We start from the raw sequence: 13,029 nt of genomic DNA, 5'->3' as shown, positions 1-13,029 counted from the left end.
TATTTTCCATTCAGGTTATCTGATTAAATGAGGCCCACCCATATGATGGAGGGCAATCTGCTTTGCTCAAAATCCACCAATTGAAATATAAATCTCACCAAGAGATCTTGCCATTTGGGACAACATGGATGGACCTAGAGGGTATAATGCTAAGTGAAATAAGTCGGACTGAAAAAGACAAATAACACATGATTTCACTTACATGTGTAATCTACAAAATAAAACAAATGAATAAACAAACAAAAAAGCAGAATCAGACCTATAAAAAGATACCAAACTGATGGTTGCCAAAACTATAGGCAAAAACTGCTGAAGGGGAGTGGGAGATACAACCTCCTCATTCTGGAATGAACAAGTCATGGGAATAAAAGGCACAGCATAGGGAATATAGTCAATGATATTATAATAGCATTGTATGGTGGCAGATGGTAGCTACACTTGTGGGGAGCATAGCATAACATATAGAGATGGTGAATCACTATGTTGTACACCTGAAGCTAATGTACCATTCATTGTATGTCAACTACACTCAAATTTTTTAAAAAATTTAATTTTATTTGCAATAAATAAATAACAATTTATACTTTAAAAAAATGTAAATCTCATACAAAAACACCCTCACAGAAACATCCAGAATAATGTTTGACCAAACATTGGGGGCACCATGGCCCAATCAAGAAGTTTCTTTATCATTTAATCCCTTGATTTTTAATGATTGCATAGAATTCTGTTGTATGAATATGTCATAATTTATTAGCACGGTCTCCAATTGTGCTTTTAAGATGTTTCCACATTTCTGCTATTTTTTAAAAAGATTTTACTTATTTATTTGAGAGAGAGAGGGAGAGAGTGTGTGTGTATGTGGGTGGAAGGGCAGAGGGAGATGAAGAGGGGCGAGCAGACTCCAGACTCCATGCTGAGCATACAGCCTGAAAGGGGCTCAATTCCATGACCTTGATTTCACGACCTGAGCCAAAATCAAGAATGGGATACCTAACAGACTGAGCCACCCAGGTGCTCCACATTTCTGCTATTTTAAATAATGTTATGATGAACAAATATTCTCTGCATATACCTCTGATTATATACTTAAACTACTAAGAAGAGAAATTTCTGAGTCAAAAAACGTGAATATTTAAAACAAATCTTAATACATCTTGCTATATTTCTTTCTAGAAAGACCATATTCATACTAAGGGTATATGGCATTTGATCCTCAGAAAAGATTGTTTTGGAGTTAAAATTTTTATAAGAGTCTGAAGATGACCCATTGTTTATTTTTTTTTAAGATTTATTTGTTTATTTAAATGGGGAGAGCAGGAGGAGAAGGACAGAGGGAGAAGGAGAGAAAGAATCTCAAGCACAGAGCTGGTCCTGGGCTGGGGGCTTGTGGGGGGGTGGCTCATGACCCGAGCCAAAATCAAGTCTGACATTCAACTGACGAAGCCACCCAGGCACTCCTACCCATTGTTTGTGGACTCAAACTTTAATCTTTCCAATTTCTTTTTTTGAATGTCACAAGTATTTTGTCACAGTTTCCTTCAAATGTTTGATGATCCACTCTGTTATTGTACATTGCAAAATTTTTCCCCCTTAGAAGTGAGACTCACAGGATTCTTTAATTCCCTCAATTCTTTTCTAGGGCACTTCTGAGGCTCATAGACTCAGACTAAAAAAAGAGTGCTGAGACATTACCCTTAGATTCTGTGAAATTATAGTTAATAACTGGGAGGAAGCCTTTTCTAAAGTATAACACACTGATGAGCTAAACCGGTAAAGTTTTTTTACAGAGCAGTTAATTTAACAAATAGTGTGTTTTAGAATAATAGCTGCCCAGGGATCAAAAAGACCTTGAGAGGCCATACAGTTAATAACACTACTGAAGGCAAAGCTGTACAGATTCCATCTCTGGCAGATGAGAATCAATACTATGTGTCAAGATCTCTTGCGGAAGAGATGATATATTGTCTTCTTAAAGCCTATCCCAACATCTAAGAACTTTGACTATTATGAAGCCTCCCATGAGCCCAAATCCTGCAGAACTTGATGATGCTTACTGCGAAAGTAACTAGATAATTATATAACCAATATTCTTGTAGGCATACCTCTGAATGCACACCTTTTCCCCTGTCAGATATTTTATACATCAACTATAGTATATTTAAAAAATAGTTTTCATAACATAAGCTGCGTAGCTTTTTAGAATAATAAAGGATGATGACGTACCCCCAAGTAATACATACTTTTGGATGCTTGGTCAAACACCAAGCAACAGGATAGCAAACTTCACAGTGTAATTTGATAACAATCATGGAAATGGATGACTGTATTTTAACATGTTACCTATAAAAGAACATTCTGACAATCAGGACATTAAATGTAACAGCACTCAGTTTCAAGTATTCAAGCACTGCTTTCTGGCAAGTGAAACCTGTGTAGAGATCACAGATATATTTTGACTACATACAAATATATGAAAAGTAGCAGCTTAGTTCTTTTGTATGTAGCATTTCTTCTTCTTCTTTTTTTAAGATTTTATTTATTTATTCATGAGAGACACAGGGAGGCAGAGACATAGGCGGGGGGGGGGGGGGGGGGAACAGTAGGCTCCCTACTGGGAGCCTGATGCGGGGACTTGATCCCAGGATACTGAGGCAAAGGTAGACGCTCAAACACTGAGCCACCCAGGTGCCCCTGTACATATGGAATGAGAGTGGCTCAGGCAAGCTAAAAAGTAATGAGGGGAATAATTCTTCCCTTTGACTGGCAAGAAAAAAAAATGAACTGAGAAAATAAATTACTATAACAATAGGAGCTATGGAGAATGAACTAAGTAAAAGAAATGCATCAAAATAGATTTTTAAAAAATGAGAGAATGAAATAAAGAGAAAATCTTTTTTTTTTTTTCATGATCACAGTCTCCTGAAGCAGCAAATGTGAAAGAGGGCATTGAAAAGGCCACTTCATTTGTACACAGCCCAAGGGTTATTTTCACTGATTACCTGGGCACCCGTGATGTCTGAATGCTTTATGAGAACACGCACACCACAGGCTTCATACCCTCTAAGAGAAGATAATTCCTTTCACACTGAGCATGGTAAGGAGGTACAGACATTCAAGCTCTCTAGAAACTACAGCTGTCTCAGCCACTTGACACATTTGAGTATACACCATGGGCTTGGCAAAGCAGAGCACTGAGCAGGTTCAAAAGGGCAACTCCCTTTGGTCCCACACCCCTGGCAGCCTCTCCTCAGGGTAAGTGTCCAAGCATCTGCCAGGAAAAGCTGGTGGCTAGGCTCCCAGGATGGGGCATGACCTCCTTTTAAGCGAGGGCTCCTGAGACAAGCTGGAAGAGCAGTGCTTCTCTGGCTGCTGAGACCTGACAACTCCTGCTGCTGCCTTGCTGCTCCACGTTTGCTATGAGAACCCTAGTCCAGGCAAAGCAGGGAGCCTTCTTTCTCATACATGTAAGGCAATGGGCTTACCCTAGGAGAAAAATGAGGTGGATTGATTTACTATCAGTAGACCAAATTCAGTTTCTTTTGGGGGGTAACTTCATCTCTTGTTGCTTTGGGAGAATTTTTGGCCAAAGATCTAGAGTTCCCTTTTCTTCCTGTATTGGGGGTCCCAAAGACCAGCCCTAGGTTCCATGACTCACAGGACCCACAGGGCTCAGCATGTAGTTATACCCGCAGTAAGATCTATTACAGGGAAAGGACACAAAGAAAAATCAGCAAAGCAAAACCTGCCTCAAGCTTCCACGAGCCCTTTCCCACTGGAGTCACATAGAACATGTTTAATTCTTCCCATGTTGAGATGTGTTGTTTACCAGGGAAACTCACTGGGAACTCAGGACCCAGGGCTTTTATTGGATGCCAGTCATGTGGGCACACACTGCCTAACCCATGCAAAAAAATTCCAGACTTCCAGAAAAAAAACCAGTTGTTCCACATAAACCATTGGTTGTATAAGCAGTTTAGGCCACTTGTCAGTAAGTTTTATACTATTGTAAGAACTGTTTACCAGCCAAGTTCCCAGATGCCAGCCAAGGGTCAAGCAAGAAGGCTTTTCTAAGGATATGTAGTCTCAGGCTACTATGTTAACTCTTTTCTACAAAGTCCACTCCATTTGGCCAAGGCTTTTTTAGAGCAAAATTATTATGAGTAGAACCCAATGTGGCAGGATGAAAGCATCTTGCAGTACTGACTCTGTGTGCTCTCCAGGGTCCTGGATTTAGCCAATTAAAACAAATCCTGTTAACAAGAAAGGTCAATCTTAGAGAGCCAGGTGGCTTTCTCCTCTAAAGTTTTTTTGCATTAGCCTTTTTACCTGGCTTGAATCATTAATTCAAGCACCGTACAACTCTGACTAGTAAGTTGAAGCTGACCTGCATGCCTTCCAGGACTGACGCAATCCATGAAAGTCAACGAACACATGCAAGAAGTATAATCAATACCAGAGAGTACCCTTGGAAACAAAAAGTTTGCAACTGATAGGCCATCCGATGAAGACAAACATTAGTTAGGCATTAGAAGTTAATAGGGCCCCCAGTGTGGCTTCCTTGGGGTTCTCTGCCCAGTCCAAACAATGCAGTTGAGTCCTTAGTTTTAGAAGGGCCTCCAGAAGGTAGTTTTGGCAATTTTGCTTGTCTTTGACATCAGTTCATTTGCCACATGAGTGTGGACAACATCTACAGGTGCTCTTCATGGGAACATAGGAGCTAGGCCCACCATTGCTGTCTCACAGTCAGCGCTGCCAGGTGTGACGATAGGTTCAGTGGTTGGTTTGAATTCAAGACTTCAGAGCATCCTGAGAAGGCAATACTGGCATTCAGGAGCAGTTCCAAAAAACAGAGCAGTTACGAGAAACAGAGATCATTAATGCCTTCCTTCCCTGCATTTCCCAGGTGCTGGGTTTTTGTTTTTTTTTTTTTTTTTCCATGTTACTACAAAACCAGTGTGTCTCATTTAATAATCATTACTTTATATTTTTACCCATTTTTTATTCTCCTCTTCTATCAAAAAGGGTTGGGTGCAAAGAGGTCATTGAAAATTTAGCTAAGTTACTCCACGATATTGCTGCCTTGACATCATTTTTTTTGGCCATCAGTGACCTTAACTGGCCCTAGTCCCCTAGATAGCAGTCCACAGAGTCGCAAGCACATGTAAGTTCCAGCTATCACTTCCTTTCCCCTGCCCCCGCTGCCTTCTCATCATGTGTCGCCCTAGATAAGACTCCAGTGTGATTTATCAAACAGTGCCCTCTTGGTTTCGATTGACCAATCTAACCTTAGCCCTAGGAAACTCAAAGCACTCCACCTACAGACTCTAATAAAGACGTGCCCCAGTGTCTGCCTCTCTCTGCCTGCACTCTGCCTTGACCTCCTCATGTGGCCTGTCAAGGTGTGCCAGGTACTTCTTCCAGGACTAGTAAGTAATAAATTTCTCTATTTTAATTCCTCTTGTGGTCTGTCATTAAGTCACAGTTCACCATCTGACAGTCTGTGCTCCACTTAATAAGTGATGATTTAATGAATTCCTAACAGAGGGACAGAAGAATTTACGTAGAAAAACATTAATACAACATTAATACAACTTAACCAGAATGACACAGCATGTTCAGGAACTGGTTAGGACAAAACCTTGAATTTTCAGAAGTTTTCAGAATGTATTTACATTACCCCCATCCTTTTCTTTTCTTTTTTTTTTTTTTTGAAAATTTTATTTAAAATCCAATTAATTAACATATAGTGTATTACTAGTTTCAGAGGTAGAATTCAAGAGGTGTTGGATATAAAACCCAATGCTTATGACATCACGTGCCCTCCTTCATGCCCATCCCCCCAGTTACCCTGTTTCTCCAACCCCCTCCCCTCCAGCAACCCTCATTTTGTTTCCTATGATTAAGAGTCTCTTTTGCCCCACCCTTTTCATCCTGATCATTTATTCAATAGGCAGCAAAAAAAAAAGGACCACCTCTCCTTGGGAATAGTTGTATTTAGTAATCAAACTGCCTAACTTAGAAGAAAGGTGTGTAAAGTAGAATCAGATTATCAGTGCATTGTTGCAAATTTCAAATAATCTTGAAAATCAGACATAAGTCAACAGCAGTGAGACATTCTTGAGGAGGGGTTGAGAGTTCCCTCTGTCAGGAGGGGTCCTACTCTCCATGCTGTGTTCTCTTCCAACTTAGAGCTTTCAACAGGAATCACAGTTATGTTCCTTATGATCATTTATCTCAAATGCAATTAGTTCCTGCATTAGAAATGTACAGCCACCAGCAGCTTGGTGTCAGATGGTCTCATCAGATAATGAGCTCTTCCCTGTGAGCATCTGCAGGTGACCCATGTGGTCCAGCCAGCATCCATGATGTTTTTATATCATATGGCCCCTCAGAGGGGTGTCTTAAGTCTTCAGTAGTCCCAGGGTCTAAGTTTTCTGTTCAATGAGCCCATGTCTGATTTCCAAGATTGAAATTGTCTGTTACAGATGTTTCTCGGTTTCAGCCTACCATCAGGTCCAGGCAATCAGGATCTCTGAATTCAGGATTCTAAAAAAGCCAGTGACTTTCTTCTTTGGCAGCAGCAAAGATGAGAGACTACAGGGTCAGATAGTGGAGTTCCAAGTCCTTCTAATTCCTCTATATCTTGTCAATCTTAGAGTCCAAATTGACCTACTCAAAAATATGCACAATTGGGCTAGAAAATCATCAGCCTCTAAGAGTCAGACATCTGGTTTTACAGGAACTTATTATCAAACTAAGAACTGCTTTTGAAACCTCAAAAAGTGTATTTTCCTGTGAAGATTCTTTCTCCTTTTATTTTGTCTGACTTTTCTCATAGCAAAAATAATCAATTATGAGAATTTCAATACTCAGATGTTCAAAGATTTTAAGTTATAATCCATCCAAGCAAGAAGTCCTGTTCTACCAACACCTTTTATTGGTCAGCTTTTCCAGATTAGAATAATCCCTCTAACATTTATGAAATTACAAGCCTATAATATTTTACATCATTAAAAAAATCATATACCCAGAACCACTAACTAAAAAATAACAATCTATTTTAGAAACTCTCTCTCTTTCACTTTTTTTTTGCAAGTTTACTCAAACCTTAGCAATAAATTCAACACTTTCAGGATTAACATTACAACCACTTAGAGATCCCAGCTGTAATGCAACAGGCTGCTGTACCAGTGGGTAGAGTGTTATTTTACCCTCCTCCTTTTTTTTTTCTGATTTGTCTAAAGTTTGTGCCAGCCTTGGAACTGACTTAGTCTTGTTTCCTCCCACTTGGAGGAGTGAGCAATACAAACATACGACATTTTGCCTCACCCAAAATGTTCTTTTGGATGCATCTGACAAACACATCACCCAGGCTGTACTTTTTAATTCCTTCACCTTAGCTGCCATGTCCAAAAGCAGCCAATGGATCCAAGTCTCCTGGCGTTGGATGTATCATTTTAAAATTCCATAGGTAACCTTCACCCTCCAGAACAGACATCTCAGCTGCTGTTTCATACCACAGATGACTAGGTAGCTATTGGGAACTGAAAGTTCATAATTGTATCCTCTTCATATTTCCTTTCTCCAAACAGATATATTTCAATGAGTCAGGGTTGTTTTTAATAAATCCCACTTCTGACACCATCACCCCCAGTTAAGGATTTACTAGAAGAATCTACAGCATATAATTATACTTATGGGTAGGATTTACTACACCGAAAGGATGCAGAACAAAATCCAAAAAGGGGAAAGGCGTATTGGGTGAAGTCTGAAGAAAGCCAGGCACAAGCTTCCAAAAAGATTTTTGTTGTTGTTGTTTGTTTTTGCTTTTTCCCCCCATCAAAGTCTCAAGGGATGTGCTTAATTCCTCCAGTAATGAGTTTTGGCAACACTTGTGAAATGTCATTTACATGCTCATGAGAGACTTAGTGCCCCCCATTTTTTACTGGGTGCTATTTATGTGGGCACTGTGATATGGGCTAAATGTTGTGATTCTACGAAATTCATATGTTGGAGCCTAATCCCCAGTGTGATGGTTTGGAGATAGGGATTTGGGGAGGTAAATAGAGGAGAGGGTGGAACCCTCATGAATGGGATTAGTGCCTGTGATGGTTAATTTTACGGAGTGCCCAGATTAAACAGTACTTCTGGGTGTGTCTGGGAGGGTGCTTCTGGATGAAATTAACATTTGAAATGATAGACTGGATAAAGTAGATTGTCCTCTCCCTGTGGTGTGCCTCATCTGATCAGTTGGGGGTCTGAATAGAACAAAAGACAGAAGGAGGAATTAGCTCTTTTTTTCCTGCCTCACTACATAAACTGGGATATCTTATCTCATCTTCTTCTGCCCTTGGACTGGGATCTACACTGTTGGCTCTCCTGGTTATTAGGTCTTTAGTGTTGGACTGAATTACACCATTGTTTCTTCTGGGTCTCTAGTTTACAGATGGCAGATTGTGAAGTTTATTAGTCTCTAATTACATGAGCCAATTCCTCATAATGAATCTCCAAATTTATACATGCACATTTTCCAATATTTAAATTGCTTCTGTCTATAAGGCAGAGTTTAGAACTCCAAGAGATAGACGTCACTCAAAGAAGTTTAAAAAAAAATCGTTGGACACCTGGGTGGTTCAGTGGTTGAGCATATGCTGTAGGCTCAGGGCATGATCCCAGGGTCCAGGGATGGAGTCCCACATCCGGGTCCCCACAGGGAGCCTGCTTCTCCCTCTGTCTGTGTCTCTGCCTCTCTCTCTGTGTCTCTCATGAATAAGTAAATAAAATCTTTAAAAAATCAATTCTTTAAAAAATAAAATAAAATCATATTTCTTTTCTTCAAAGTACCTTTATGCAATGACATAACAGGTATGACCTGCTCGGGTTTTTCTATCCCTGATCATAGATTTACTTATTTTTGTTTCTGAAATTGGAAGAAAAGACATTTCTGTCTAACAAGAAATAGAAAAAAAAGTTTATCTATTGTTAAGTTTTGTGGACATACCTGGTCCTTCCTTCCCAAGGGAAGTCACCTTATTTCTTTCTTTAATAACAGAAACAATCAAGAGTGGTGGCATGTAGTTATAGCTTTTTCTTTCTCATCTGGGTCATTGAGAAGCAGGCTTTCTGCACTCTGTAATAAAAATGTTATAAAGTAACAAGCCCGCATCCCTCACTATTTAAAACAAGAAATAAAAACGTTGCAAGCTATTCTATGCTTTGGTTACTTTCCCTTAGTAACTTATAAATTGTGGTACTATGCTCTGGGGACACTGGTCACAATTATTAAGCCCGTCTTTTTGCAGCTCAAGGAAGAGTTTTCATGGAAAGTGGTCAGGAATGCCTGTCTAAAATGTAAGCTTTATCAAAGGTTTCTTGGAATACTGGTGCAATGTTGTTAAGAGTCCAGAATTCATTTTTCTACTCCTTGCTTCAGACTTGGCTGTGCTGCTTAGTAGTAATTTCACCTGGGGCAAGTGATGATCTATTTCAATCTCAGTGTCCTTATCTATACAATGTGATGCAAATCTCCCAGTCACAGTGTTGTCATAATGAAAATAGCATATGTAAAATATTTGACTTCGTAGCTGGCACAAAGTAGGGGCTTAATAAATTAATCCTGTTATCTCAAAAAAATGCCCACTAAAAAACAAGGACTATAATATTCGTAGAAGCTTTATTTATAATGGCCCCAACTGGAAACAGCCCAGGTGATGGCCCCAAATGATAATCAGTAATAGACTGAATTTTTTAAAATGTGGGATATTCGTACAGGGTAGTACTATAAAGCATGAACTACTGATAGCGCAAAAGTATGGATAAATCTCACCAGTCTGTTGAATGACACAAAATAATACATTCTGTATAATTCCACTGAAAGAAAGTTCAAAAACAGGCAAAATTAATCTACAGCGACAGCGGTCAGAAGTCATTACCTTTTGGATGGAGGATGGATTGAAGAAGGAAAAGGGGAGCCAGCTGGGGTCCTAAAAATGTTGTACGTCTTCACCTGCATGGTGGTGGTTATCTATGGGTATGTGTATGTAGAAATTCATCAAACTATACATTTAAGGTTTGTACATTATGCACATACCTGTACTATTTATACAGATATAAATAATACATCAATTAAAAAAAACCTGTTCCCTTAAACCCAGGAGCTGAATTTTTGTTTCAATATCAATTTTATTAATTAGGAGCATATCTACATTAGCTATAACATGCCAATAGCTGGCCATCTTGCCAGCTGTAGTCAGTCTGTCCCTTGTAAGTGGCCCCATTTCAGAGCTAGCCGGAAGCTGACAGGCATATTATAAGGGTCATGCTCCATCATCATTGACAGCTGGAGATGCCATCACATGCCACTGGCAGCGCAGCACAGGGAAAACCAGCCAGTGAACTGTGCTTCCCACCCTTAGGCGTGGAGGCACAAGCCCCAGTGATGGAAGGATTAAAAAGCCTCAATTTAAAAAGACAGGGGGAGGGGAGGGAATGTGGGCCGTATAATTTATAAATAGACATTCCCCGAGGCTGCCTGACGGTGAAGTGGTTGTTTAGTAAATCTTTCTCCCTTAAGAATCCCATTATCGGAGAGCATTTGAAAATACCAGTTTCATTTTGTCTTTTGGGGGAGATCCTGGGTTTCATCAAGTCAGCCCTGTTGGATGATATTTCTGTCTGTCGAATTTAGGGACAGGCCTTCGAATTTTGAATCACCTACACATGGAGCACAAAGATGATGATGATGATGATGATGTGTCGTTTGCGAAATGGATGAGCAGCTTCTGGGGTCACAGCTGGATGGAAGAGAATGAGCGAGGACTCCGGGGCCGTCGTGGATCACAAGATGCCAGTTACAGGAAAACCTCCCTGCCCTGCCCAGTGAGTTATGGTCAGAGAACCAGGGGAGAGCTGGACTAGGGGAGGGGGATTTCTAGTTGATAACTTTTGAAGAGGCCTTTGGTTTATACATCTTCTTTGGTTAAAAATCAGTTCTTCTAAACCTTTTTACACCCACCAAAAAATACCTTTTGTTATTTTATCTTGCCCTCCTGGGGACCTGATTTTCATTTATTAGGTAAAGATTTCTTCATTTTTAGTAGCCTAACATACCTTTAACTACTATTCAGAGCTCCTGAGAAACCTGAGACAATTGTTCTGAGGGTTAGTATGATTCAAGCCAAAGGAAAGAAACTTGATGTGATAGTCTGTGTAGCATCAGGTATGGATCAATGTGTGATTTCCAGGAGTGTTTTTGAAATACTGAACATAGTGTCCTGATTTGAGGACCTCTAAAGAGTTGAGGAGTCCACATAATAAATCACTACCTTTGATAAATTTGATAAACTTTTTCTTCTGGTTCCCCTTTGGTTTTCCGAGGGGTGATGGAACCAAAATTTTTCAGCCCTCAGCACTACTTTTCCATAGGGAGGAAGAGCATACAGTGTCTAGGGAGCAAGATGCAAGCAGGGGGAAGCTCCTGATAGTGGAGGGGGTGGGCTTGACCAGGTGAGGACTCAGCCACAGGTGTAGGCGGTGGTTCTCTGCTCATCTGTGCCACTAGAAGACTCCACAGCAGAGACATGTGTCCTCTGCTTCAGTTACACAGCAATAATACAGCTTTTCTTTTCCACAAGTCACTTAGGATTCTAGCCATAGAGAATACATCCCCAACCTTCTGCTTCTGTCAACCCCAGAACCAAATAAGTGTTAGGACAGTGTTTTTTATTTCAGTTTTAGCCTCAGAGTTCCCAGATGCATAATGCCTGTGAGGGATATTATGGTGGGTATGGCGATGGCTCTTATTCCCAAGTGATGAGCCAACTTGAGGGATGAGATCTCTTTAAGACACAAATATTTGAAAATAGATTTCTTACCAAATGCGTACCCAGAGACAGAGGGCAAGTGTCAACAGCTCTTTGAGCTCCAGGTTCCTTTTGTAAAAAAGAAGAGAGGCTGGACTGGATGACCTCTGGGAACTCTTCTAGCTCTAACCGTCCATGATTCTGTTGTAAGTGAACACCCGTTTATCGCACTCTCATTTTAATCTCTTATATTCCACTTCAAGTGAGGCATTCACAGTGTGCGAACCAGAAGTACAATTAGTTTCCAGTTTCCAGATAGAGAGGACCAGGGAGAAACAAAGAGAAAAAATGTGATTTTCTCTTTATCTCAACAGCCCTTTAGAACTGTTGAAATGAAAACAAAGGAAGGAACATGACTTATAAAATATAGGCTTGTTGAATAAATTTTAGCAGCTATTAGACTTTTAAAACTGAGATAATCCACCATTTTTAGAGAATCTACTTTTACTTGCAGGGTTGTTTGAATTAAACTATTGGGACTAGCAATAGTTAGTTGTGTTGTGTACGGCATTTCCAAACTGTGCCCACATATCTCTTCCTGCTCTTACTAGAGTCAGACATTTGCCTGAATGTTCAATTAGATTCCCTAAGTCAACAATGAATTCCACCATGATCAGACTAACATGCAGAAAGTATGTTTATTTAAGGAGACAAAGCATGGAATAAAAATGACCCCCCGACCGAAGAGAGTAGAGAGAGCACCAGCGCAGAACACAGAGCAGGGGACCCAGGGCGGTATGGGCAGGGTCCTGGGAAATAGTCAGGAGTCTGAATCTCTATCTGCAGTCACAGAATGCCATATATTTATGACAAGAGTATGAAGTTGGACACTTAACTTTTCTAACCCTGAAACGTGCTCAGATTTTTCTTATTTCAGAGAGAAGAGAACAATTAGGTTTTCATTTTTTATGTGTGTTTTGCTTTGAGCTCAATGACTAACTTAAAAAGAAAAGCTTGCTCTTAGCCTTGTCTCTTTCCTTCTCTTCCCACTACTCCCATCTGAGGCTCTTCCCTCCCACAACCTATTGATAACCTATATCCATCCATATTACATGGCATAGGAAGAGAAGAGTTTTCCCCTCCTTTCCCATTTGAATGTGGTTTCTAAAGTGGCTTTCAGGTCATGATTCCTGCAGAACCATAGAGGCGGAGCCTTGATTCATTG

At 40.1% G+C, this 13,029-nt stretch overlaps 1 protein-coding gene across 2 annotated transcripts in view; it reads left to right on the top strand.

Moving 5' to 3' along the window:
• LNP1 (leukemia NUP98 fusion partner 1) overlaps positions 1–13,029 on the top strand; it is a 41,916-nt gene that overhangs the window by 13,997 nt on the left and 14,890 nt on the right. Inside the window, exons 1-2 of one of the 2 annotated variants that reach the window (XM_055315972.1) lie at positions 5,333–5,429; positions 10,691–10,881. In XM_055315972.1, the coding sequence (XP_055171947.1) occupies positions 10,723–10,881 (159 nt within the window). In that variant the 5' untranslated portion in view covers positions 5,333–5,429; positions 10,691–10,722. Of the gene's footprint in view, positions 1–5,332; positions 5,430–10,690; positions 10,882–13,029 lie in introns of those variants that run through there. The other variant, XM_055315971.1, reaches the window with a different exon arrangement.

This window comes from Nyctereutes procyonoides, unplaced genomic scaffold (assembly GCF_905146905.1).
Source record: "Nyctereutes procyonoides isolate TBG_1078 unplaced genomic scaffold, NYPRO_anot_genome, whole genome shotgun sequence".
Classification (NCBI taxonomy): Eukaryota; Metazoa; Chordata; class Mammalia; order Carnivora; family Canidae; genus Nyctereutes; species Nyctereutes procyonoides.
Note: the sequence above shows the minus strand (reverse complement) of the source record. Positions and strands in the feature narration are given on the sequence as shown.